This window comes from Chiloscyllium plagiosum, chromosome 39, assembly GCF_004010195.1.
Source record: "Chiloscyllium plagiosum isolate BGI_BamShark_2017 chromosome 39, ASM401019v2, whole genome shotgun sequence".
Classification (NCBI taxonomy): Eukaryota; Metazoa; Chordata; class Chondrichthyes; order Orectolobiformes; family Hemiscylliidae; genus Chiloscyllium; species Chiloscyllium plagiosum.
In genome coordinates this window covers 13762697-13789155 of record NC_057748.1, presented here as the reverse complement: position 1 = coordinate 13789155, position 26459 = coordinate 13762697, and the positions used below count along the sequence as shown (strand labels likewise).

The 26459-nt window shown below is 49.0% G+C and overlaps 1 protein-coding gene across 1 annotated transcript in view; it reads left to right on the top strand.

The window, feature by feature from the left end:
- Nucleotides 1–26459, top strand: part of LOC122542251 (guanine nucleotide-binding protein subunit alpha-12-like) — a 67018-nt gene that overhangs the window by 26030 nt on the left and 14529 nt on the right. The window contains exon 2 of the mRNA XM_043679793.1: nucleotides 25187–25237. Coding sequence (XP_043535728.1) covers nucleotides 25187–25237 — 51 coding nt within the window. The remainder of the gene's footprint in view (nucleotides 1–25186; nucleotides 25238–26459) is intronic.

Genomic DNA, 26459 nt, shown 5'->3' with positions numbered 1-26459 from the left:
ACTCCATCTGCCACTCCTCAGCCCAGCTCTGCATCATATCTAAGTCTCTTTGCAGCCGACAACAGCCCTTCTCACTATCCAGAACTCCACCAATCTTCGTATCATCCACCAATCTTCGTATTAGGGATTTGCTTCCCTAAAGGGCATGGGTAAATTAGGTGGAATTTTCTGATAATTGTCAGGGATTGTATGGGTGCTATTGGTTAGCTGTTGTAAAAATAGTGTATATTTAAATAGATTCCCCCTCATTCTTCTCAACTCTAGTGAATGTGCCATTCAGGTTAAAGTCAAAATATATCTTTTCAATGTTCTGCTGTAGCAACGTTGGGTGTGGGTTGGAGGAGGCTGCAGTGGGAGGTGTTCAGGGAACACCTGACACTATTTGACTCCAGTCACTTAGTCCATACCTTTGGTTTTTGTATTCACTTGTGGAACATGGGCGTCACTGGCTGAATCAGCATTTCTTGCCCGTCCCTAGTTGCCCCTTGACAAGGTGGTGTTCAGCTGCCTTCTTGAACTGCTGCAGGGTTGACCCATAATGCCCTTAGGGAGGGAATTCCAGGATTTTGACCCAGTGACACTGAAGGAACGGCGATGTATTTCCAAGTCTCGATACTGAGTGGAGTGGAGGGGAACTTGCAGATGGTGGTTTTCCCATGCAATTGCTGCCCCTGTCCTTTTAGATAGAAGTGGTTGTGGGTTTGGAAGGTGTACTCGAAGGATCTTCTAGATGATACAAACTGCTGCTACTGAGCAGCGATGGTGGAGGGAGTGTATGGGATGCCAATCAAGTGGAGCTGCTTTGTCCTGGATGGTGTTGAGCTTCTTGAGTGTTGGAGCTGCACCCATCCAGGCAAGTGGGGAGTATTCCATCACACTCCTGACCTGTGCCTTGTAGGTGATGGAAGGCTTCAGGGAACCAGGAGGTGTGTTACTCGCTGCAGGATTTGCTAAACTCTGATCTGCTCTTGTAGCCACTGTGATGGTGGTGTCTGGGACATTGCCTGAAAGATATGATTCTGTCAGCGTGACTATGTTAATTGACTACTCTGTGAGGCAGCTCTCCCAACTTTGGCCCAAGCCCCCTGATGTTAGTGAGGAAGACTTTGCAGGGTCGACGGGGTTGTCTCTGCTATTGTCTTTTCCGGTATCTCGGTCGATGCCAGATGATCTGCCCAGTTTCATTTCTTGATTGAGACTTTGCAGCGAACTGATGCAAGTGAGTGGCTTGCTGGGACATTTCAAAGGGCAGCTGATAATCAACCACACTGCTGTGGGTCTGTAGTTACATGTAGGCCAGACCAGGTGTGGATGGCAGATTTCTTTCTCTGGAGAACAATCGTCAACCAGGTGGGTTTATCCAACCATTGACCATGGGCTTCATGTTCACTTGCAGACACTTAATATTAAATTCAAATTCCACCATCTTCGAATATGGGTCCCCAGGACATTAGCTGAGTTTCTGGATTAATAGCCGTGCGATAATACCACTAGGCCATCGCTCGCTGAGAGAGCGCATGGGTGAGGACTGGAGCCAAGTGAAGCTGCAGGGCTGAGAGCGGAAGGAGAGGAGATCAGAGAAAGTAGAGAAGCCAATGAACCTGCTTCCGTTTTGATAAAAAAAGAGAGCAGCCTCCAAAAACTCAAACCTCCCAGATCTTAAAAAGCTGCCGTCATCTTGCAATCCTGCGGGGAATGGTGTAGAATCTATTTCGGGAAAGACGGGTCATGTGACTGGAAGAGGAGGCCACAAACTCCTTGTAATCAGTTGGTTAGCAGACAGACTGCAAACTGGAAACTCTGATAGATGGCTTGTTCGAATAGTTCCCCTAAAAAGCAACATGCCCATCATCCACAGCAATTTAAACAGGCCCTACTTTCACAACACATTGACATGGATCAATCTAATCATACCAATTTCACGGGAGGTGGTTGCAACATAAAACAATGCTTCTCCTCCATCTTTTATTATTATCCATTTTTGGGATGTGGGGCATCGCTGGCTGGGCCCAGCATTTAATGCCCGTCCCTAGTTGCCCCTTGAGAAGGTGGGGGTGAGCTGCCTTCTTGAACTGCTGCAGTCCACCTGCTGAGTGCTGACCCGCAATGCCCTTAGGGAGGGAATTATAGGATTTCGACCCAGCGACAGTGAAGAAAAGGTGATATATTTCAGATGGTGAGAGGTTTGAAGGGGAACTTGCAGGCAGTGGTGCATCTGCTCCCTTTTCTGTTGATTTGGTAGTAATTGTGGGTTTCGAAGGTGCTGTCTGAGAACCCCCCCCCCCGCAGTGCATCTTGTAGATGGTGCACACTACTGTATCTGAGTGTTGGTGGTGGAGGGAGCGGATGTTTGTGCACTTGGGGCCAATCAAGTGGGCTGCTTTGCCCTGGTGGCTCAGGGGTTAGCATTGCTGCCTCACAGCACCTTGGTCCCAGGTTCGATTCCAGCCTTGGGCAATGGTCCGTGTGGAGTTTGCACATTCTCCCCGTGTCTGCGTGGGTTTCCTCCCACAGTCCAAGGATGTGCAGGTCAGGTGAATTGGCCATGCGAAATTGCCCATAGTGTTAGGTGCATTAGTCAGAAGGAAATGGGTCTGGGTGGGTTACTCTTCGGAGGGTCGGTGTGGACTTGTTGGGCCATAGGGCCTGCTTTCACACTGTAGGGGATCTAATCTCAAAACGTGTGGGCTGGAGATCAGAATCAAAAAGCAGGACAGGCAGCATCAGGGGGTGGTGGGAAGGGCAGTTGACGTTTCGGACATATTCCCTTCATCAGGAATGCTTCCTGACCTGCTGTCTTTTCCAAGTGCCACACTTTTCGACTGCTTTATCCTAAGGAATGGAGTCAAGCTTCTTGAGTGTTGTTGGAGCTGGCCCCGTTCAGGCAAGTGGGAGGATTCCACCACACTCCTGACTTGTGCCTCATCGGAGGTGGCTGAGGCTTTGGGGAGTCAGGAGGTGAGTTTCTCTGTGTAGGATTCCTGCATGTAACGTTGTTGAGTTGCATCTTGAATGTCTTTCAGGAAGAGGTATGCCACTAATGCCATAATTCCAGCAGTTATCAGTATAAGCGTTCCCACTTGCCAGCTGCTACGTTACAGGCAAAGAGGAGAAAGGATGAGAGAGCCTCCCTATCTGACAGCCCTGGAATCTTGATCCATGATGTAGAGGGGCCAGTGTTTCGAGGTGGTGGACAAAGTCAGAGGTCATGCAACACCAGGTTATAGTCCAACAGGTTTATTTGAAATTACAAGCTTTCGGAGCAGCGCTCAAATAAACCTGTTGGACTATAACCTGGTGTCGTGTGACTTCTGACTTTACTCCTGATCTGGATCATTTCCCAAAATAGAACACAGTGGGTCCAAGTTGGTCCAAAGCCCCTAAAGCAGACTGAGTACCTCCTTCCCTGAGCTGGCTTCACTTTGACCAGGTTGCCAACTCTGGTCGATGCATTCCTGGACCTCTTATCACTCATCATTGTACCACCCATGAATCCCTATCTCTAGGGAGCAACACACAGTACATAAATCATCGAGTGCTTAAAAAATAAATCTCTGAATTCATTAGTTGTTAGGAATAAAATTATCTGAGTTGAGAACGAGATGACCCTTTGCCGGGATGGCACAATGGCTCACAGTGCCAGGGACTCGGGTTCGATTCTACCCTCGGGCGACAGTACAGAGAAAGCTTTACTCTGCATCTACCCTGTGTTGTCCCTGCCTTGAGAGTATTTGATGGGGACAGTGTTGACAGTGTGGAGGGAGTTTTAGTCTGTATCTAACCCTGTGCTTTCCCTGCCTTGAGAGTATTTGATGGGGACAGTGTTGAGGGATTTTTACTCTGTATCTAACCCCATGCTCTCCCTATTCTGGGAGTGTTTGATGGGGGACAGAGTAGAGGGAGCTTTAGGTTCAGTTTGAAAGACTAGAGAGAGCTTTATTTCCATTTCAAGAGTCAAGAGAGTTTTACTTTCAGATTAAAACAGTAGAGCTTCTGTCAACAGTCTTGGGAATAATCATTCGGTCTAACACCTCTCACTATCTCCATTCCTGATATTAAACTCTGTGTGGAGTTTGCACATTCGTCCCATGTCTGCGTGGATTTGTTCCGGTTTCCTCCCACTCTCCAAAGATATGCAGGTTAAGGTGGATTGGCCATGGCAAATTGTCAGTAGTGTCCAGGGATTGCAGGCTAGGTGGGCTAATCATGGGAAATGTAGGGTTGACGGCTAGGTCTGGGTGGGATGCTCTCCGTAAGTTCGGTGTGGAATCGATGGGCCAAAGGGCCTGTTTCCACACTGTAGGGATTCTATAACCTAAGTTGCCCTTTTTGTCAATGGTGAATGTGAAGCCTACTTGTCAGTGCTAGGCTCGACTCATCACCGAACACCTGAGACACCTCCCAAACCTTTTTTTTAAAGGAGACAATGACGGGTTGCTACTGGAGGAAGATATGCAGCCAAGCAAGGTTCCTGGCTCAAGTCTGACTTGAGCACAGGCTATACACTTCTCATGTAACAGTAAGTGGAAAGTAAAGCTTTCTCTACACTGTCCCAATTAAACATTCCAGGACAGGGACAGCACAGAGTTAGATACAGAGTAAAGCTCACTCTACATTGTCCCCCATCAAACACTCCCAGGACAGGGACAACATGGGGGTAGATACAGAGTAAAGCTCCCTCTACACTGTCCCTCCATCAAACACTCCTAGGACAGGGACAGCACGGGGTTAGATACAGAGTAAAGCTCCCTCTACACTGTCCCCCATCAAACACTCCCAGGACAGGGACAGCACAGGGTTAGATACAGAGTAAAGTTCACTCTACACTGTCTCCATCAAACATCTTCAGGACATGGACAGCACAAGATTAAATCAGTGGGGGCCCTGAGGTGGTCAGCTAATGGCTAGTGATGTGTTCCATCCCATCCCAGTGAAGACAAAGGGAGGGTCACTCCAAACAGATGACCCAGCAGCTATAATGGGTGAGCTGGCATTGGCCAAGTGAGGGAGGAACCCCTTTTGGAGAGGGGTATACTATTACTGTTGGTATCACAGCCATACTCTGTCTGCCCACTAGTCTCTATATTAATCCTCACCCATTTATTCTACACACCTCACCTCTGAAACCCAACTCCCCACTCCCCCCACTTGCTGCAGCTTGTCGGTAAGGCTTGGTCCACATTCCAGACTTGCCTTCACCCATCCTCGATAACTCACCTCTTGCTTTGTGGGTGCTTCCTGTGCTGTCAGTGAGAGACACAGCTTAGACCTGGTGCTGGCAGGTGTCACAGAGCTGCGACGATTCGGATTGGGGCTCAGCGTTCTATCCTCATTGACACTCTGCCGACTGCAATCTCTTTTCTGGGCATGCTCCTGACTGACCTCTTGATTTTTCTGTCTGGGCTGGGGCGCAGAGGTCTCTTGTAAAATCCAATCCCTGGAAAAAAAATGTGCATCACGGAATGAGGCCATTCAGCCCCTCGATTTGTGGGCTACATTAGAACAAGAAGAAGGAGTAGGCCATTCGGCCCCCCGAGCCGGCTCTGCCATTTAATACAATCGTGGCTGTTCTCATTTCGGACTCAACTCCACTTTCTATAACCCTTTAGCCTGTTACGAATTAAAAATCCACCTCCTCCTTAAACTTACAGCTCAAAAACGTTACCACAATATTTACTTCCCCCTCACTTCAAGCCTGTATCAGTCATAAAGCGACCTATCCGACCTAATCTATTGTCCAGTCCTGCAAGTTACCGTGATCCTATGACACATCTAACCAGGTCCAGTTGTTAACTGTAGTGCAAGTATCTGCCTTTATCATCCTTTCAGCAGAGTTCCATATCCCTAGAGAGGTACATCCCAGGAAAAAAAGGTCTTACCAAGACGTGAATGTACTGGGTCATACTGGAACCGGTTAGCAATGCAGAGGTTTTTGTTTACTTCAAAATTATACTTTATTCATAAAATATCTACGTTGTCAGAACAGCAATTCAGCAGTACAGAATGGAGAAACAAACAAATATTGGAGTTTGAATCTATCTAACAAAAAAAAACAAAGGCATCTCTTACTTGGACAAGATTATATTTACATAGACTTGAGGCACTGGGAGGGTCCAATAGCTGAACGGGCCCCCATTTCCCTTCATCAGGAAGACCTCAGACAGTGGTCTTTCCCCTCTGTCCCCTGGCGGCTGCCCCAAGCCTCAGTGCGTCCCTCAGCACATAGTCCTGGATCTTGGAATGTGCCAGTCTGGAACACTCGGTTGGGGTCAACCCCTTGCTCTGGAAGACCAACATGTTTCGGGCAGACCAAAGAGCATCTTTCCCCGAGCTGATGGTCTTCCAGGTGCAGACCAATGTTTGTCTCAGGGAGCAGACCATCGAGTGCAGAGTCCCATGTCACAGGAAATTTGATAAGACCTGTTTCCACGCTGTTTGAGGTTTTAATGAAGGGCTTTCCTTCTCACCTTCTCCCTTCACCTGAGGCGTGGTGACATAAAACAATACAGTGCAGAACAGGCCCTTTGACCCTCGATGTTGCACCAATCTGTGAACTAATCTAAGCCCATACCCCTACACTATCCCATCAGGTTAGCACTGCTGCCTCACAGCACCAGGGACCTGGGTTCAATTCCTGCCTGACTGTGTGGAGTTTGCACGTTCTCCCCGTGTCTGTGTGGGTTTCCTCCGGGTGCTCCGGTTTCCTCCCACAGTCCAAAGATGTGCAGGTTAGGTGAATTGGCCGTGCTCAATTGCCCTTAGTGTTAGGTGCATTAGTCATGAGTAAATATAGGATAGGGGAATGGGTGGCCGTGTGGACTTGTTGGGCCGAAAGGCCTGTTTCCACACTGTGGAGAATCTAATCTAATCTAATCATCCATGTGTTTACCCAAGGACTGTTTAAATCCCCCTAATGTGGCTGCGTTAACTACATTGGCAGGTAGGGCATTCCACACCCTTACCACTCTCTGTGTAAAAAACCTGCTTCTGACATCTGTCTTAAATCTATCACTCCTCAATTTGTAGTTATGCCCCTCATACAAGCGGCTGTCATCAACCTAGGAAAAAGACTGTCACTGTCGACCCTACCTAATCCTCTGATCATCTTGTATGTCTCTATCAAATCCCCCCTTAGCCTTCTTTCCAATGAAACAGGTCTCTCAGCCTTTCCTCATAAGAGCTTCCCTCCAGACCAGGCAACATCCTGGTAAATCTCCTCTGCACCTTTTCCAATGCTTCCACATCCTTCCTGTAATTAGATTCCCGACAGTATGGGGTGACCAGAACTGTACACAATATTCCAATTTCGGCTGCATTAGCATTTTGTATAGTTACAGCATGACGTTATGGCTCCAGAACTCAATCCCTCTGCCAATAAAACCTAACACACCGTATGCCTTCTTAACAGCACTGTCAACCTGGGTGGCAACTTACAGAGATCTATGTACATGGACTCCAAGATTCCTCTGCACATCCACACTACCAATAATCTTTCCATTGACCCAGTACTCTGCCTTCCTGTTATTCTTCCCAAAGTGCATCACCTCACATTTAGCTGCATTGAACTCCATTTGCCACCTCTCAGCCCAATTCTGCAGTTTATCCAAGTCCCCCTGCAACCTGTAACATTCTTCCACACTGTCCACTACTCCACCGACTTTAGTGTCGTCTGCAAACTTACTAACCCATCCACCCATGCCTGTGTCTAAGTCATTTATAAAAATGACAAGCAACAGTGGTCCCAAAACAGATCTTTGTGGCACACTACTCAGGTTAGAGCTTCACCCATTGTCTCTCTGTAATGAGGGTAGTCCTGTGGTCTTCTGGGACCATGCCTTTTAATCCTTTTACTGAAACAGCCCCAGTCTGTTCAGCCTCTCCCTACAGCTCAAACCCTCCAACCCTGGCAACATCCTTGTAAATCTTTTCTGAACCCTTTCAAGTTTCACAACATCCTTCCCATAGGAGGGAGACCAGAATTGCACGCAATATTCCATCAGTGGCCTCATTCTCCACTTTCCACCATAGACCCCACCCAGGCCAGCATGTGTTGCCCATCCCTAACTGCCCACTGGGGGAGCGGCTTGGCCATTTCAGAGGCCAGTTAGAAGTCAACGCCATTTCACTGGGTGTGGAGTCACATGTAGGCCGGACCATGTAAAGACGTCAGATTTCCCTCCTTAAAGGACATTTGTGAAACAACAATTTTTGGTCACTGTTCCTGAAAAAAGCTGGTTATATTCCAGATGTTTTAAATTTAATTTAAAATCCGCTCTCTGCTGTGTCAGTGAGTGTGGGATTTGAACCCAGTGCTCAGAGTGTATGTCCTGATCTCTCGGAACAGGATAGGCCGCTCGAGCCTGCTGTGCTGTTCAATATGACCCTCTAGGCCTAACTAGACTGCCTGCTCTCTGTAATCTTTGTCCATTCTTGGCTATCAAGACCTGAAGTGGTATTCAAACCCAGAGCTTCTACACCAAAGTGACGGACATTACCCACACTAACATGAGATCTCTGGTTTGGAGGAAAGGAGGGAATCAATCTTACTGTTGATACATTGGGACAGGGGAGAGCCCACACCTGGAGATTTGCTCATCTGACTGAACAAAAGGCAAATTTGCCTTGGACAGGAACACAAAAGAGTTTCATTCAACTAATCTTAACCCCAACCCTATCCCGAACCCTAACCTTAACCCTAACCCTAACCCTAACCCTATCCCTAACCCTAACCCTATCCCTAACCCTAACCTTAACCCTAACCCTAATCCTAATGCTAACCTTATCCCTAACCCAAACCCTAACACTAACCCTAACCCTACTGCTAAACCTATCCCAATCCCTAATCTTAATCCTAAACCTATCCCTCACCCTCTCCCTGACCCTATCCATATCCCTATGCCTCAACCTATCTCTGACCATAACCATAAACCTATGCCTAACCCTAACCTTAAACCTCTCCCTATTCCTATCCCTTTTTCTATCCCTAGCCATTCCTGAAGAAGGGCCTGTGCCCGAAACGTCGAATCTCCTGTTCCCTGGATGCTGCCTGACCTGCTGTGCTGTTCCAGCAATAAAGTTTCAACTCTATCCCTAGCCCTATCACTAACCCTAACTCTAACCCTATCCTTATCCTTATTCCTATCCCTAACCCTAACCCTAATCCTAATCCCAATCCTAACCCTGATCTCAACCCTATCTCTATTCCTAACCTAAACCCTATCCCTATCACTTACCTTAACCCTAACCCCATGAGGGTTAAGGAGAGGTAAGGAGAGATTAAGGGGCCCAGCCTGGAGTTTAGAAAAATGAAGGATGAATTGATTGGAATCAGTCAACCTCTTCACAACTTGACAGGATGAATGCTGAGGAAACATTTCCCATGTCTGGGGAGTCCAGAGCAAAGGGACACTTTCAGAGCTGAGGCAAAATCTTTTCACTGAAAGGGTCATGAATCACAGAATCGTACAGCACAGAGGAGGCTCTTCGGCCCATTGTGGCTGTACTGCCAACCATGCACGACCACCTACACCTGTCCCACATTCCCGCTCCTAGCCTGGAATGTTCTGGCACGTCAATTGCTCGTTTTAAAGGTTTGACGTTTCCTGCCTCAACTCCCCTCAAAGCGCTGTATTCCAAAACATACTCCAGAACATACTTTGTGGGCGGCACGGTGGCACAGTGGTTAGCACTGCTGCCTCACAGCGCCTGAGACCCGGGTTCAATTCCCGCCTCAAGTGACTGACTGTGTGGAGTTTGCACGTTCTCCCCGTGTCTGCGTGGGTTTCCTCCGGGTGCTCTGGTTTCCTCCCACAGTCCAAAGATGTGCAGGTCAGGTGAATTGGCCATGCTAAATTGTCCGTAGTGTTAGGTAAGGGGTAAATGCAGGGGTATGGGTGGGTTGCGCTTCGGTGGGTCGGTGTGGACTTGTTGGGCCGAAGGGCCTGTTTCCACACTGTAATGTAATGTAATCTAATCTAATCTAATCTAACCCTATCTCCTGAAAAATCCCTTCCCTCTTTGAAAGTTTCTATGCAAGAGAGTGAGTGGACAGTTGGAGGGAGTGCAGAAGTCCCTGGTGAGACCACGCTTGGAATATTGTGTCCAGTTCTGGTCACCCTACTATAGGAAAGATACAGAGGCTTTGGAGAGGGTGCAAAGAAGGTTTACCAGGATGCTGCCTGGACTGGAGGGCTTGTCTTATGAAGAGAAGTTGATTAATCCTGGACTTTTCTCTCTGGAGGGGAGGAGGAAGAGAGATGACCTGATCTAGCTATACATGGTAATGAGAGGAATGGATAGAGTCAATAGCCAGAGACTTTTCCACAGGGCAGGATTGACGGGTACAAGGGGTCATAGTTTTAAGATACTAGGGGAAAGGTATAGAGGGGACATCAGAGGTAGGTTCTTTATGCAGAGAGTTGTGAATGCATGGAATGCGTTGCCAGAGGTAGGTGGTGGAAGCAGGGTCATTAGGAACATTTAAGCAACTGCTGGACATGCACATGGATAGCTGTGAGTTGAGGGGTGCGTAGGTTAAGTTATTTTATTTTTCATTAGGATTAATTCTCTGCACAACACCGTGGGCCAAAGGGCCTGTTCTGTGTTGTACTTTTCTATGTTCTATGTTAATGGCAGCCATGTTAGGGTGGTATGGTGGCTCAGCGGTTAGCACTGCAGCCTCATAGCACCAGGGTACCAGGTTTGATTCCAGCCTCGGGCGACTGTCTGTGTGGAGTTTGCACATTCTCCTCGTGTCTGTATGGGTTTTCTCTGGTTTTCTCCCACAGTCCAAAGATGTGCAGGCAAGCTGGATTGGCTGTGCTAAATTGCCCTATATGGTGCAGGCTGGGTGGGTTAGCCATGGGAAATATGGGAATAGGATTGGATCTGGGTGGGATGCTCTTTATAAGTTGTGAGGGTTGGCTATGGGAAATTGCCCATAATCTCCAGGGATGTGCAGGCTGGATGGGTTAGCCATGGGAAATACAGGGACAGGATGGGACGCTGTTTGTAAATTGGTGCAGACTTGATGGGCTGAATGACCTGCTCCCACACTATAGGGATTTCTTTTTTCTTTCTCATAATTTAAAAAAAATTCTCCCCAGCGTCTCTGTGTGTGTGTGCGTGTATGTGTGTGTAGAGTCAGAGTCATAGAGATGTACAGCATGGAAACAGACCCTTCAATCCAACCCATCCATGCTGATCAGATATCCCAACCCAATCTAGTCCCACCTGCCAGCACTTGCCCCATATCCCTCCAAATCCTTCCTATTCATATACCCATCCAGATGCCTCTTAAATGTTGCAATTGTACCAGCCTCCACCACTTCCTCTGGCAGCTCATTCCATACACGTACCACCCTCTGTGTGAAAAAGTTGCCCCTTAGGTCTCTTTTATATCTTTCCCCTCTCACCCTAAACCTATGCCCTCTAGTTCTGGACTCCCCCACCCCAGGGAAAATACTTTGTTTATTTATCCTATCCATGCCCCTCATAATTTTATAAACATCAATAAGGTCACCCCTCAGCCTCTGACGCTCCACAGAAAACAGCCCCAGCCTGTTCAGCCTCTCCAACATACACATACATATGTAGGTGAGACTTGTCAATGACTTGGCTAAGATTAATGGGCCTGCCAACTGTCCAAGCTTATCTCGTGACTTTTGATTTGAGAAAATAAACATGTTGACTCATTTGAAGTCCAGTGTTTTCATCAGTTCTACATAAATATCATATGTAATTGAGGAATTTTGTCTTGGATCTAAATCAAAGACATTAAAAATCATTAAATATACTTGTGGTGCCTGCCATGATAAATTAGCATGTTGCTAATATATTCATTGGCAACTACACCCAGGGAGTAATCATGTTAGTGTATTGACCATGTTCAATTAAATTGCACTTTCAACTCTGGTTACATTTTTATGGAATTGATTTCTCCCCTCCAATAATCCTACTACAATTTTGGAAATCTGTCAATGTTTTTACATTTAACTAGATATGCAACTGCATTTATCCAGGAACATGGCGTGGTAACTTTAGAATATGCCTTGCACTACCAGGAAGTTAATCTAAGAAATAAAACGATGCTCATAACCTCCTTGAGCCCATTCTGCTGTTCATGTTGACCTTCTATTTCAACTTCACTTTCCTGCCAGATCCACACATCTGTTCACTCCCTGAAAGAGTTCAAAAGAAATCAAACTTGAACAAACTCATCGATGCAGCTTTCGTAGCCCTCTGGGGTAAAGAGATCCAAAAATTGACAACCCCGAGTAAAAGAAATGTCTCCTTTTAGTCCCAAATGGCCAATACCTAATTCTGAAACTATGACCCCCTTAAGTTCTCGAATTTGCAACCAGGAAAAGGCATCCAGCTGATCTTGAATAGTATACATTTCAATGAGATCACCTTTCTTTCTTCCAACCCCCAGATGGATGGGCCCATTTTACCCACTCACTCAACCTCTTGTCTTCAGGCAACCCTCCCGTCTTTGTAATTAATGTCGTGAACTTTCACTGCATTCCATTGAAGACAAGTCTGCACAGCCTGAAATAAGATGACCAAAACTGTAGGCAGTCCTACATGGATGTATTCACCAAAACCCCACATAATTTCAATAAGCCTTCCTTACTCCTTAAGGAAAGGAAATAGGAAGAGTAGGCAATGTGGGCCCTTGAGCTTGCTCTGCCATTCAATAGATTCATGGCTGATCTGGTATTTTTCACATTCACTTTCCTGCATTTTCCTTCATAACCCTTGCTTCCCCTCATGATCAAGAATCTCAGTTTCAAGTATACATATGACTCTGGCCCAACAACTCTGTGGCAAAAAAAGAGTTCCAAAGATTCTCAAATCTCTAGAATCTCCTGATCTCAGTCTTAACTTGGCACCTGTTTATTCTGAGGGTGTGTCCTCTGGTTCTAGATTCTCCCATGAGGGGAAAAATCCTTTCAGCATTTAGCCCATCAAGCTAATTAAGAAGCCCATATGTTTCACTGAGATCACCTCTCAATCTTCCGGACTCCAGCCAATAGAGTTCCAATCTGTTTAGCCTTTGCTCATACAACAATCCATCCATAGCAGGGATCATCCTAGTGAATCTCCTCCGAATGGTCTCCAATAAAGTTATATCTTTACTTAAATAAGGGGAGCAAAACTGCTTGGAGTACTCCAGATGTAGCCTCACAGCACTTTTTTCAATCATATCAAAACTTCCCGACTCTTATACTCTAAACCCCTTGAAATAAAATAGCCAACGTTCCATTAGACTTTTTGTTCACCTACTGCACGTGTTAGCTTTGAGTTTCGTGCACAAGTACTCCCCCAACTCCCTTGGTGTTGCAGCTTTGATGATTTCCTCCATTTAAATATTGTTTTGTTGCCTTCAAAAATTAATAACTTCATATTTTCCAACATGATGCTCTAATCGCCAACTTACTTAAACCTACCGACACCTTTTTTTTGTGAACTATCTGCATCACTCTCGCAATCTGCCTTTCCACCTAATTTTGGATTGTCTGTAATTTTGGAAACAATATGTTTACTTGTTTCCTCCAAAGTCATTAATATACAGTGAACAGTTACAGTCCCAGCACTGGTCCATGTGGTCCCCCACTGATTACAGGTTTTTAACCTTTAACCCCCTGGCTGTTTTCTGATCATTAGCCAATTCTCTGTCCATGGCAATATACTACCTCCAACACCATGAACTCTTACAATTTAACCTTTTGAGAGTAGGTGCAAGGCACTATCAAAACGCCAGATATAAATAATTTTATTAATACTCCACTACCAGGAAAAAAAAACACCCATGTGACCAAAGAACCAGAACCCAATCAGTTATGTGGGAAAACAAGTGAGGAGGGGGTGGGTTGGGGCTAAATCAAAATAGAGTTGGAGGGGCCCCCTGTGGTGCCCACCTCTTCCTGAAACCCTCGAGGGTGTTGGTGGGCACCGCGTGCGCCATCTACAGGGACACCCGGGCTCGAACCTAACCGTGGAAGAGGGGCAGTTAATTGGCCCTCATGACCCCCTCCACACTGTAGGGACCCGATGTTGTGAAAGCAGTCAGTTGAATCAGAATTAGCTTTATTGTCACATCAGAAAAGTTTACAAGTCGCCACTTAGGGTGCTACCTCAAGTACAAACATACCCAGGTATGGATTCCTGGGTACAAATACCCAAGGGAAGAACAATGGAAAAATAAAGATCTAAAATGTCCATAATTTCAAAAAAACACAAAATCAAAGTAATAAAATAGAAAAATAAAGAGATGAAAAACTCAGACCAACAGTTGTTCAACAATAGTATAATAAAACTTGTTTAAAACCCATCTGGTTCACTAATGTCCTTCAGGGTTGGAAACTACCATCCTTACCTGGTCTGGCCTCCATGTGACTCCAGGCCCACAGCCAATGTGGTTGATTCTTGACTCCCCTGTGGGTAATATATGCCCAGCCAGTGACACCCACATCTCACAGTGAATGAAGAGACTGAGAGAACCCAAATCCTGAGGAGATACAATGTGCTGCCAATTAAGGTATCCGCCCATTATCCCGTTCAGTTAAATTCTTAACCATGTCAATAACCTTCTTCCAATTCCATTAGCTTCAGTTTTAACAAACATGAGGGACTTCGTCTGGAAGTTGGCAAACAATGAGATTGTACACATGCCCCTGCCAATTACTTTAGTCAATTCTTCCAAACATCCAATCATCTCTCCCTTTCTGTCTTTTCTTGGCTGAGTTTCATACTTGGGATCACAAGAAGCCAAGATATTGTAAGCACATAGGAACAGTACAGGAAAGTCCTGATTGCAATCTGATCAAAATGCAAAAACAGAACTAAAATAATCAGCTTGCTCCATTGGAAGTTCATCGTCTGTTTGTTGAGCTGCTAGTTCCTTTGACAGACATCGGGGGAGAGAGGGAGAGCAGGGTTAACATTTCAGGTCAATGACCTACTCTCGGAACTGTTAAAGCAGATGGTTCCCCTTTTTCTCCCAGTTTCTGACTGGCGACTGTAGGATGTATCTTTGGAGAAGTGGTGCTGGGATTTTCCAGAACCACCCTCTTGAGTCTCAAGACTCAACACAAGTTTTAAGCTTCAAATTAAAGGAAAAGATAACCATTTATTTCTCAACACCCAGAATGTAATCACAACAGGGCCCACTCACTCATTCACAGGAGGACACGGGTGTGCACACATGCACACACATATGTACACACATACACACACACATGCACACTGGTGCACACATCCATTCACACACACGCACATACATGCAGACACATGCGCAAGCATGCACACATATGTACACCACATGCATGTACACATGCACATACACGCAGACTAGTGCACACACACACATGCACACACATATGTACACTCAAGCACATATGCATGCACACTTGTGAACACACGTGTGCACACACACGGACAGATGCATACACACGCAAACTCAGCCAGCCACACATACACATGCATACCCACATGCACATACACACACTCACACTCATGCACACACACATGAACATGTGCACACACAAAAGCACACACACATGACACACACACGTGCACATTTGCAGGAAAAGGTAATTATAAAAGAGGTAGGATGCACTAAGATTTTCAAAAAGTGCCAGAAGTCACTTTATCCTTCAGTTTTCAGGATGGTAAATGGAAAAGCTGCAGCTTAATTGGAAGATTTGAATTATAGGGAGAGGCTGGCTAGGCTGGGACCTTTCCCACGATAGCGTAGGAGATTGAGCAGTGACCTTACTGAGGTTTATAAAGTCCTCAGGGGCATGGATAAGGTGCCTTTTCCCTAGGACGGGGGTTTCAAAACTAGGGGGCATACTTTTAATGTGAGAGGAGAAAGATTTAAAAGGGACGCGAGGGGCAACTTTTTCACACAGAGGGTGGTGCGTCACTACCAAAGAAAGTGGTAGATGCAGGTACAGTTAGAACTTTTCAAAGACATTTGGATGCTTTCATGAATAGCTTTGGAGGGATAGGGGCCAAACACAGGTTAACGGGGCTAGTTTAGTTTGGGAAACTTGGTTGGCACGGACGAGTTGGACTAAAGGGTCTGTTTCTGGGCTTTATGACTCTATGATTCTCTTAGGATTCACAGAATCTGTTGGAGATAGGGAGTCTCTGTGATTAATTCATAGTGGTTTCTCCTGGCAACCGTTAAGTTTCTGGCTTCTGCAAATCTGTCAGCAGGAGAGCCCATATTATATTTTTCATATATTTGCCATATTTATGTGACTAATGTCCTGACTGTAGGAGGACATCAATTCCAACCTGTGGTAGTTTCATGTCCTTGCAGAAAGTGGGGGGGGTGGTCACCTGACCCCAAGCCGCCATCTTGTGACAAAGAGTAGCCCAATTCCATTCTGGGTTTATTTCAGAAAGTAACATCCATTTTTTTTTGATTCATGAATTTGCAGTCACTATCTCGTTACGTCCACATAATTGAAAAGGAGACTTGATGGAGGTCGTCAAAAATCATGAGGGGTCCCGACAGAGAAACAGAGAGATTGAAAGTGTTCCTGTTAGTGGAGAGGTTGAAACGAGGGTCACTGCTGTAAGTTGTTGAGCTAAAGGATCCATGGCGATGAAATAACTCCAGAGACGCTGGTATCCCATCACCAAGTCACCCTTTATTGACATGCGTGGAGAGTTCTTGATACTGGTCCAGCTCCCTCAGAGCCAGCTGTCGGAGTGAACAGAACCCCTGACACTCCTGTTTATTTTTTTTTTCGAGCTGAACCCAGGTCCCTGGTGCTGTGAGGCAATGGCGCTGACCACTGAGCCCCGCAGGACACATAATGGACCACATCCCTGTTCTGCCAGACTGCTGTAACACATACGGCCCAGCAGGGGTCATCCAGGAGCTCCGAGACCAGGCCTGGCCCTCTATTCGATAACATGGCTGAGGCCGGGTGAGGTTATTTTGTCTGAGGTCAGTCAGAAGGGACATTAGAAAGGAAATGGCTGGGTATCTACCCACACATTGTCTGTGGGAGTGTGAACCTTGGAGCTATTTTGACACAGAGCATCCATCTCCCTGCTTATCCTCGTCAATCCTTACCTCTTGACCAACATCAGCAGAAATTAGAATTTAACAAAAGCAGGGAAGGATTAGAGGGTGTTGAGGGTGACTTTGTGAACCCAGGTGGTGTGAAATTCACTGCCTGAAATGGTGGGGAATGCAGAAACTATCTCAGCCATCTTAAGTAAGCAGGAGTGTGGAAAGCACCTTCAGACTGGGCTTGGGTTGGACACTTCCCTTTTAAGCCAGGACAGGAATGTGGGGCCAAGTGGCCTCCTCGTTGTAGTGTTTCTGTGGTTCTGAAGTGTGCAGTTGACTAACCTTTCCCCAGTGTTTATGTAGAAGGAACCTTCATTGGTAATGAGAAGCGAACAGGAAAAGGTCAGACAAATTACTTCCCATTGTTGTGATAAAATCGGCTGCTGATTGGAATCTTCTTTGCCAAAAACAGCAGTTTATCTAAAGAACGCTTTAAGCTGAGTTTTTATTATTTCTGTTTGAGGTTAAAGTTATTTTACAACCCCCCCCTCCCCTTACCCCCTCCTAAACATTATGACGATTGGTGACTGTGTGTAGCAGGGGCCCCCAGCCAATTGAAAATATCTGGGTACCATGGTGTAACAGGAAACCATTCCTGACTGAGCTGAGAAAACCATGCACTGAAGGGCCAGTCCAGGCACAATGGGTAGAAGTGGCCTCTCTCTCTGTCTCTGGGCTCTGCCTGATTGTAGTATTTTGCAGTTTAACTAAAAAGACTCTTACTTTCAAAGCTTTTCCTCTTGCGTTCATCAGGACAAATTCACAGGAGTGTCAAATTTCAATTTGTACCGATTTGATTTGATTTATTGTAGTCATGTGTACCTAAGTACAGTGAAAAGTTTTGTTCTGTGAGCAGTGCAGGCAGATCATAACAAACAAGGACATGCAGATCACAGGGTGTTTAGACAGAGCGAGGGATACAGTGTTACTGCTGCAGAGAAGATGCACAAAGAGCGAGATCAACATTAAATTTGAAATTTGAGTGGTCCTTTCCGAAGTCTAACAACGGGGGGGAAGAAGCTGTCCTTGAATCTGTTGGTGTTTAAGCTTTTGTGTCCTCTGCCTGATGGAAGAGGATGGCTCAGTAGTTAGCACTGCTGCCTCACAGCACCAACCTCGGGTAACTGTCTGTGTGGAGTTTGCACATTCTCCCCGTGTCTGCGTGGGTTTCCTCTGGGTGCTCCGGTTTCCTCCCACAGCCCAAAGATGTGCAGGTTAGGGTGGATTGGCCTTGCTAAATTGCCCCATAGTGTTAGCTGCATTAGCCAGAGGGAAATGGGTCTGGGTGGGTTATTCTTCAGAGGGTCGGTGTGGACCTGTTGGGCTGAAAGGCCTGTTTCCACACTGCAGGGAATCTAATCTAATGAAAGACAGTACAGCACTCTCTCGGGAGTGCTGGCCTTGATGTTGGAGCTCACCCCCGCCATGTCTGAATGCGACTGCAAGATGGCCGTCACTCTGAACCTATTCGTTTCCACTCTCGAAGCCACAAACTCTCCAGTCGAGTACTGATGAGCTATTGAACCAGGAGGGGACACACAATGGACCACACTCCTGATGAAGGGCTTATGCCCGAAACGTCGATTCTCCTGCTCCTCGGATGCTGCCTGACCTGCTGTGCTTTTCCAGCACACACTCTCAACTCTGATCTCCAGCATCTGCAGTCCTCACTTGCTCCGTGTCCCTGTCCTCCCAGACGGCTGTAACACATACGGCCTAGCAGGGATCATCAGGGAGCTCCGAGACCAGGCCTGGCCCTCCCTTCGATAACATGGCTGAGGCCGGGTGACGTTTGTCTTAGATCAGTCAGAAAGGACTTAGAAAGGAAATGGCCAGGTACCTACCCACACAGTGTCTGTGGGAGCGACAATCTTGAAGCTATTTTGACACAGAGCATCTATCTCCCAGCTTGTCCTTGCCAATCTTTGTCTCAACCAACATCAGCAGAAATTAGAATTTAACAAAAGCCTGATGGATAATGGTTCCCTGGTGCAATTCCCTGAGCAATGCAATAATCAATCAGAGGCAACTTGCCAACCAATCCTGTCTTCACACAAATTCAGCATGGCTAGAGAACCCACACTAACTTTTACAGATGCACCATAGAAAACATTCTGTCTGGATACATCACGGCTTGGTACGGCAACTGCTCTGCCCAGGACCGGAAGAACCTACAGAGAGTTGTGAACACAGCCCAGTCCATCACACAAACCAACCTCCCATCCATCAACACTTCGCACTGTCTCGGGAAGGCAGCCAACATCATCAGAGACCCTCTGATTGGTTCACTGACCGTCACGCTCCGGGCTCAACGACCATCACACTCTGGGTCCACTGACCATCACACTCCGGGCCCACTGATCGTCACACTCCGGGCCCCACTGACCATCACACTCCAGGTCCACTGACCGTCACACTCCGGGCCCACTGACCATCACACTCTGGGCCCACTGACCATCACACTCAGGGCCCCACTGACCATCACACTGTGGGCTCACTGACCATCACACTCCATGCCCACTGACCATCACACTCCGGGCCCACTGACCATCATACTCCGTGCCCACTAACCATCACACTCCGGGCTCACTGACCATCACACTCCGTGCCCACTGACCATCACACTCTGGGCCCCACTGACCATCACACTCCGTGCCCACTGACCATCACAATCCAGGCCCACTGACCATCACACTCCGGGCCCACTGACCGTCACACTCCGGGCCCACTGACCATCACACTCCGGGCCCACTGACCATCACACTTCAGGCCCACTGACCGTCACACTCCGGGCCCACTGACCATCACACTCCGGGCCCACTGACCGTCACACTCCGGGCCCACTGACCATCACACTCCAGGCCCACTGATCATCACACTCCGGGCCCCACTGACCGTCACACTCCGGGCCCACTGACCATCACACTCCGGGCCCACTGACCATCACACTCCGGGCCCACTGACCGTCACAATCCGGGCCCCACTGACAACCACACTCCGGGCTCACTGACCGTCACACTCCAGGCCCACTGACCATCACACTCAGGGCCCACTGACCATCACGCTCCGGGTCCACTGACCGTCACTCTCAGGGCCCACTGACCATCACACTCCAGGCCCACTGACCGTCACACTCAGGGCCCCACTGACCGTCACACTCAGGGCCCACTGACCATCACGCTCCGGGCCCACTGACCGTCACACTCAGGGCCCCACTGACCATCACACTCCGGGCCCACTGACCATCACACTGTGGGCTCACTGACCATCACACTCCATGCCCACTGACCATCACACTCCGGGCCCACCGACCATCACACTCCGGGCCCACTGACCATCAAACTCCGGGCCCACTGACCATCACACTCAGGGCCCCACTGACCATCACACTCCGGGCTCACTGACCATCACACTCCATGCCCACTGACCATCACACCTTGGGCCCACTGACCATCATACTCCGTGCCCACTGACCATCACACTCCGGTCCCACTGACCATCACACTCCGGGCTCACTGACCATCACACTCCATGCCCACTGACCATCACACTCCAGGCCCCACTGACCATCACACTCCGTGCCCACTGACCATCACAATCCAGGCCCACTGACCATCACACTCCAGGCCCACTGACCGTCACACTCCGCGCCCACTGACCATCACACTCCGGGCCAACTGACCGTCACACTCCAGGCCCACTGACCATCACACTCCGGGCCCACTGACCATCACACTCCAGGCCCACTGACCATCACACTCCGGGCTCCACTGACCGTCACACTCCGGGCCCACTGACCATCACACTCCGGGCCCACTGACCATCACACTCCGGGCTCACTGACCATCACACTCCGTGCCCACTGACCATCATACTCCGGGCCCCACTGACCATCACACTCCGTGCCCACTGACCATCACAATCCAGGCCCACTGACCATCACACTCCGGGCCCACTGACCGTCACACTCCGTGCCCACTAACCATCACAATCCAGGCCCACTGACCATCACACTGCTGGCCCACTGACCGTCACACTCCGGGCCCACTGACCATCACACTCTGGGCCCACTGACCGTCACACTCCAGGCCCACTGACCATCACACTCCGGGCCCACTGACCATCACACTCCGGGCCCACTGACCGTCACAATCCGGGCCCCACTGACAATCACACTCCGGGCTCACTGACCGTCACACTCCAGGCCCACTGACCATCACACTCAGGGCCCACTGGCCATCACGCTCCGGGCCCACTGACCGTCACTCTCCGGGCCCACTGACCATTACACTCCAGGCCCACTGACCGTCACACTCAGGGCCCCACTGACCATCACACTCCGGGCCCACTGACCGTCACACTCAGGGCCCACTGACCATCACGCTCCGGGCCCACTGACCGTCACACTCAGGGACCCACTGACCATCACACTCCGGGCCCACTGACCGTCACACCCAGGGCCCACTGACCATCACGCTCCGGGCCCACTGACCGTCACACTCCGGGTACACTGACCATCACACTCCGGGCCCACTGACCATCACACTCAGGGCCCCACTGACCGTCACACTCCAGGCCCACTGACCATCACACTCCGGGCCCACTGACCATCACACTCCGGGCCCCACTGACCGTCACACCTAGGGCCCCACTGACCATCACACTCCAGGCCCACTGACCATCACACTCCAGGCCCACTGACCATCACACTCCGGGCCCACTGACCATCACACTCAGGGCCCCACTGACCATCACACTCCAGGCCCACTGACCATCACACTCCGGGCCCACTGACCACAACACTCAGTGCCCCACTGACCATCACACTTTGGGCCCCACTGACCGTCACACTCCAGGCCCACTGACCATCACACTTCAGGCCCCACTGACCTTCACACTCCGGGCTCACTGAACATCACACTCCGGGCCCCACTGACCGTCACACTCAGGGCCCCACTGACCGTCACACTTAGGACTCCACTGACCATCACACTCCAGGCCCACTGACCATCACACTCCAGGCCCACTGACCATCACACTCCGGGCCCACTGACCGTCAGACTCAGGACCCCACTGACCATCACACTCCAGGCCCACTGACCGTCACACTCCGGTCCCCACTGACCATCACACTCCAGGCCCACTGACCATCACACTCCGGGCCCACTGACCGTCACACTCAGGGCCCCACTGACCATCACACTCTGGGCCCACTGACCATCACACTCCAGGCCCACTGACCATCACACTCCGGGCCCACTGACCACAACACTCAGTGCCCCACTGACCATCACACTTCGGGCCCCATTGACCATCACACTCCAGGCCCACTGACCATCACACTCTGGGCCCACTGACCATCACACTTCGGGCCCACTGACCGTCACATTCCGGGCCCCACTGACCGTCACACTCCGGGCTCCCTGACCGTCACACTCCGGGCCCCACTGACCGTCACACTTCGGGCCCACTGACCGTCACACTCCAGGCCCACTGACCATCACACTCCGGGCCCACTGACCGTCACACTCCGGGCCCACTAACCATCACACTGTGGGCTCACTGACCATCACACTCCGGGCCCACTGACCATCACACTCCGGGCTCACTGACCGTCACACTTCGAGCCCACTGACCATCAGACTCCGGGCTCACTGACCATCACACTCCGGGCCCACTGACCATCACACTCCGGGCTCACTGACCATCACACTCCGGGCCCACTGACCATCACACTCCGGGCTCACCGACCGTCACACTTCGGGCCCACTGACCATCACACTTCGGGCCCACTGACCATCACACTCCGGGCTCACTGACCATCACACTTCGGGCCCACTGACCATCACACTCAGGGCCCCACTGACCGTCACACTCCGGGCCCACTGACCATCACACTCCGCGCCCCACTGACCATCACACTTCGGGCCCCACTGACCATCACACTCTGGGCTGACGGACCATCACACTTCGGGCCCCACTGACCTTCATACTCCGGGCCCACTGACCATCACACACTGGGCCCCACTGACCATCACACTCCGGGCCCCACTGACCATCACACTCAGGGCCCCACTGACCATCACACTCCGGGCCCACTGACCATCACACTCCGGCCCCACTGACCATCACACTCCGGCCCCACAGCTGCTGCAATGGTTCGATACCTTCAGGTACGTTTGAACAAATCATTGATGGGACAGTTTCGAAACAAGGGGTCTCTGTTTTAAAATAAGTGGGTGGTCATTTAAAACCAAGTTGTGGCAACAATTGCTTTTCACTCAGAATGTGTGAGTGTTTGGAATTCCCTTCCTCAAACAGCAGCGGTTCCAGAATCTTTAAATATTTTTAAGGAACAGCCAGACAGATTCTTGATAACCAAGGGGGGTGGAAGGTCATTGGGGAGTGCTGAGGAATGTGGAGTTAAACTCAGATCAGCAGGAGCTTATTGCGTGGGGGAGCAGATTAGAAGGGCTGAATGGCCTCCTTTTGTTCCATTTCATTCTATTAGCAAGATTTCCTTGGAATATCATAACCTAAAGTTCAGTACTTCTCAAAACTTTGGGAGTTTGTTAGGTGGAATTGTCAATGTGCTGACTTTAAGAGTGAGTTGATTTGATTTATTATTGTCACGTGTACCTGGGTACAGTGCAAAGTTTTGTTTTGTGTGCAGTACAGGCAGATCATACCATACAAAGTGCATTAGGGTAATCGAACAGAGCGAGGAATTCATTGTAGTTGCAGAGAAGGTGCTGAACGAGCGAGATCAACATTAGATTTGAAATTTGAGAGGTCCATTCAGATGTCGAACAACAGGGGGGATGAAGCTGTCCTTGAACCTGTTGTTATGTGTGTGTTTAACCTTTTGTATCTTCTGCCTGATGGAAGGGGTGGGGTGGGAGGGGTCTTCGAGGAAGCAGAAGTGGATACTGCAGATGCTGGAGATTAGAGTCAAGATCAGAGTGGTGCTGGAAAAGCACAGCAGTTCAGGCAGTCTCTGATGATGTTGGATCTTCCTGAGGCGGTGGGAAGTGTAGATGGAGTCAGTGGATGGGAAGGCTGGTTTGTGTGATGGACTGGGCTGTGTTCACAGCTCTCTGGAGTTTCTGACGGTCCTGGGCAGAGCAGTTACCGTGCCACGCCGTGATACATCCAGCTAGAACACATCTGTAAAAGTTGGTCAGACTCTTTGTGAACATGCTGCATTTCCTTAGCCCCTGAGGAAGTAGAGACTTTGCTGTGCTTTCTTGACCATGGCATTAACCTGGGTGGTCCAGGTCAGATGGTGGTGATGGTCACTCCAGGAACTTGATGCTCTCCATCATCTCCACCTTCAGCAGCATTGATACAGACAGGGGTGTGCCCTCCACTTCACTTCCTGACGGCAGTGACCTTAAAGTTTGGAGAGGGGTACTGTATTTCTGCACTATATGATGTCTAGGTGATCTTTTGGCCTGTATTGACTGTGTTCCCTGTTTAAAGGCTCAGCCATAGTGTAATAGCTGGCTTTCTTGTCCCCCCCCCCTGCACACAGACAGAGGCACACACACACACACAAACACTCACACACAGGCAAAGACACACGCACACACACAGGCCAAGAGACACATGCATACACACACACAAAACATACAGATACGAGTACACACAACAGACATACAAACACACAGAGAAACATACACAGACACACACACACAAATACACAGTCACACACATGGGCACATGCAGACATTAACTCAAATAGACAACAGATACACAACCTCTCTCTCTCTCTCTCAGTTTGATCATTCAGAGGCCCCTGGTCCAGGTCAGGGAGGCTGATGGAATTGTCCTGTCTGAGCAGTGAGCTCAGTAACCACTGCCTGCACCCTGAAGTTCCCAGGTGCTCCACCTACACACCCAAGACGTAGAGATCTGGGATTAACCAGTGTACTTGTGTATGAGTGTGTGTGTGTGTGCCTGTGCACCTGTATCTGCGTGTGTATGTGTATGTGTGTGCGTGTATCTCTCTGTGTTATTTGTATCTGTGTATGTATGTGTGCCCATGCCATGTTACCTGATGCTTAAATCCCCTCTGTTTGTTTCCAGGCTGAATCAGTGCGATACTTCCTGGATAATCTTGACCGGATTGGCCAACTGGTGAGTAATGGTTGCTCCCTCCTAGGAGGTTTCAATGATGATGACTGACTGCGCTAAACCATCAGGAAGGGCTCTGTACTAAACAGCAGCTTAAGGAAACAACCCATCGAACCGTTTACACTGACAGGGCCGCTGTTCAGGGATCAGGAGGAGACAAACCTCTTCCATTGCGCAGTAGCATCGTTCATTTAACAGGTTTTGTCTCAAACTCCAAAGTTGGACAGTGTCAGCTTGACTCAGCGGCTAACACTCTTGGCTCTGAGTTGGAACTTTAAAGACTTGAGTCCTGCTCCAGAGCCAAGACGTGGGGACAGAGGAGCAAATATTGAGTCTTGCAAGAAAAATATTGATTCAAGGGGCTTGGCACGCGGTTAATTTTCCTCTTCAGTGCAGGAGAAATGTCTGATTTGACAGCGTGTTGTGAAAAGCTTCAAAGGTACCACGCAGATAGTGGGTGGTGAGTACTTGTGTCACGCTGTGAAATGTCAAAAGTACCTCGGACAGTGCAGGGAGGGAGGTGGGGACTTACAGTCCCTGACAAAATGTCATCTCTGACTCCATCTCTGGTGTTAACACCACTGTCTATGAACCGTCACCATTCCCAATGGGAAAGAGCGTGGCCAACTCCATTGTCATGTGACTGCCTCATCTCCACTTTCTCTTTTTTTTCTCTTCTTTTTTTTATTTTTTTTATTTTTTTTTTCTCTTGTTTTTTTGTGTGTGTGCAGGTGTGAGACACAGTGAAAGACACAAAGTGCACGAATCTTTATTCAAATTCCACCACCAGGAAGATAGGAAAACACCCGGGTGGGCAGTGCTGTGTGATCAAAACAGTGAAGGGGAGGGTAGGGACTAAATCAAAATAGAGTTGGAGGGAGAAATGATGCACTCCACTCCCTGAACAACTCCAGGGTGTTGGTCGACACCGCGTGCTCCTTCTCCAAGGACACCCGGGCCCTAACGTAACCGCGGAAGAGGGGCAGGCAGTCGGCCCTAACGACCCCCTCCACGGCCCGCTGCCTCGACCTGTTGATGGCCAGTTTGGCCAGGCCCAGGAGCAGAACCACGAGGAGATCTTCAGACCTGCCCTCCTTCCTCCGTACCGGGTGCCCAAAGATCAGGAGCGTGGGACTGAAGTGCAGCCAAAAACAGAGGAGAAGGTTTTTCAGAAAATCAAAAAGGGAGTGCAAACGCCCACACCCAATATACACAGTGTTTTCTT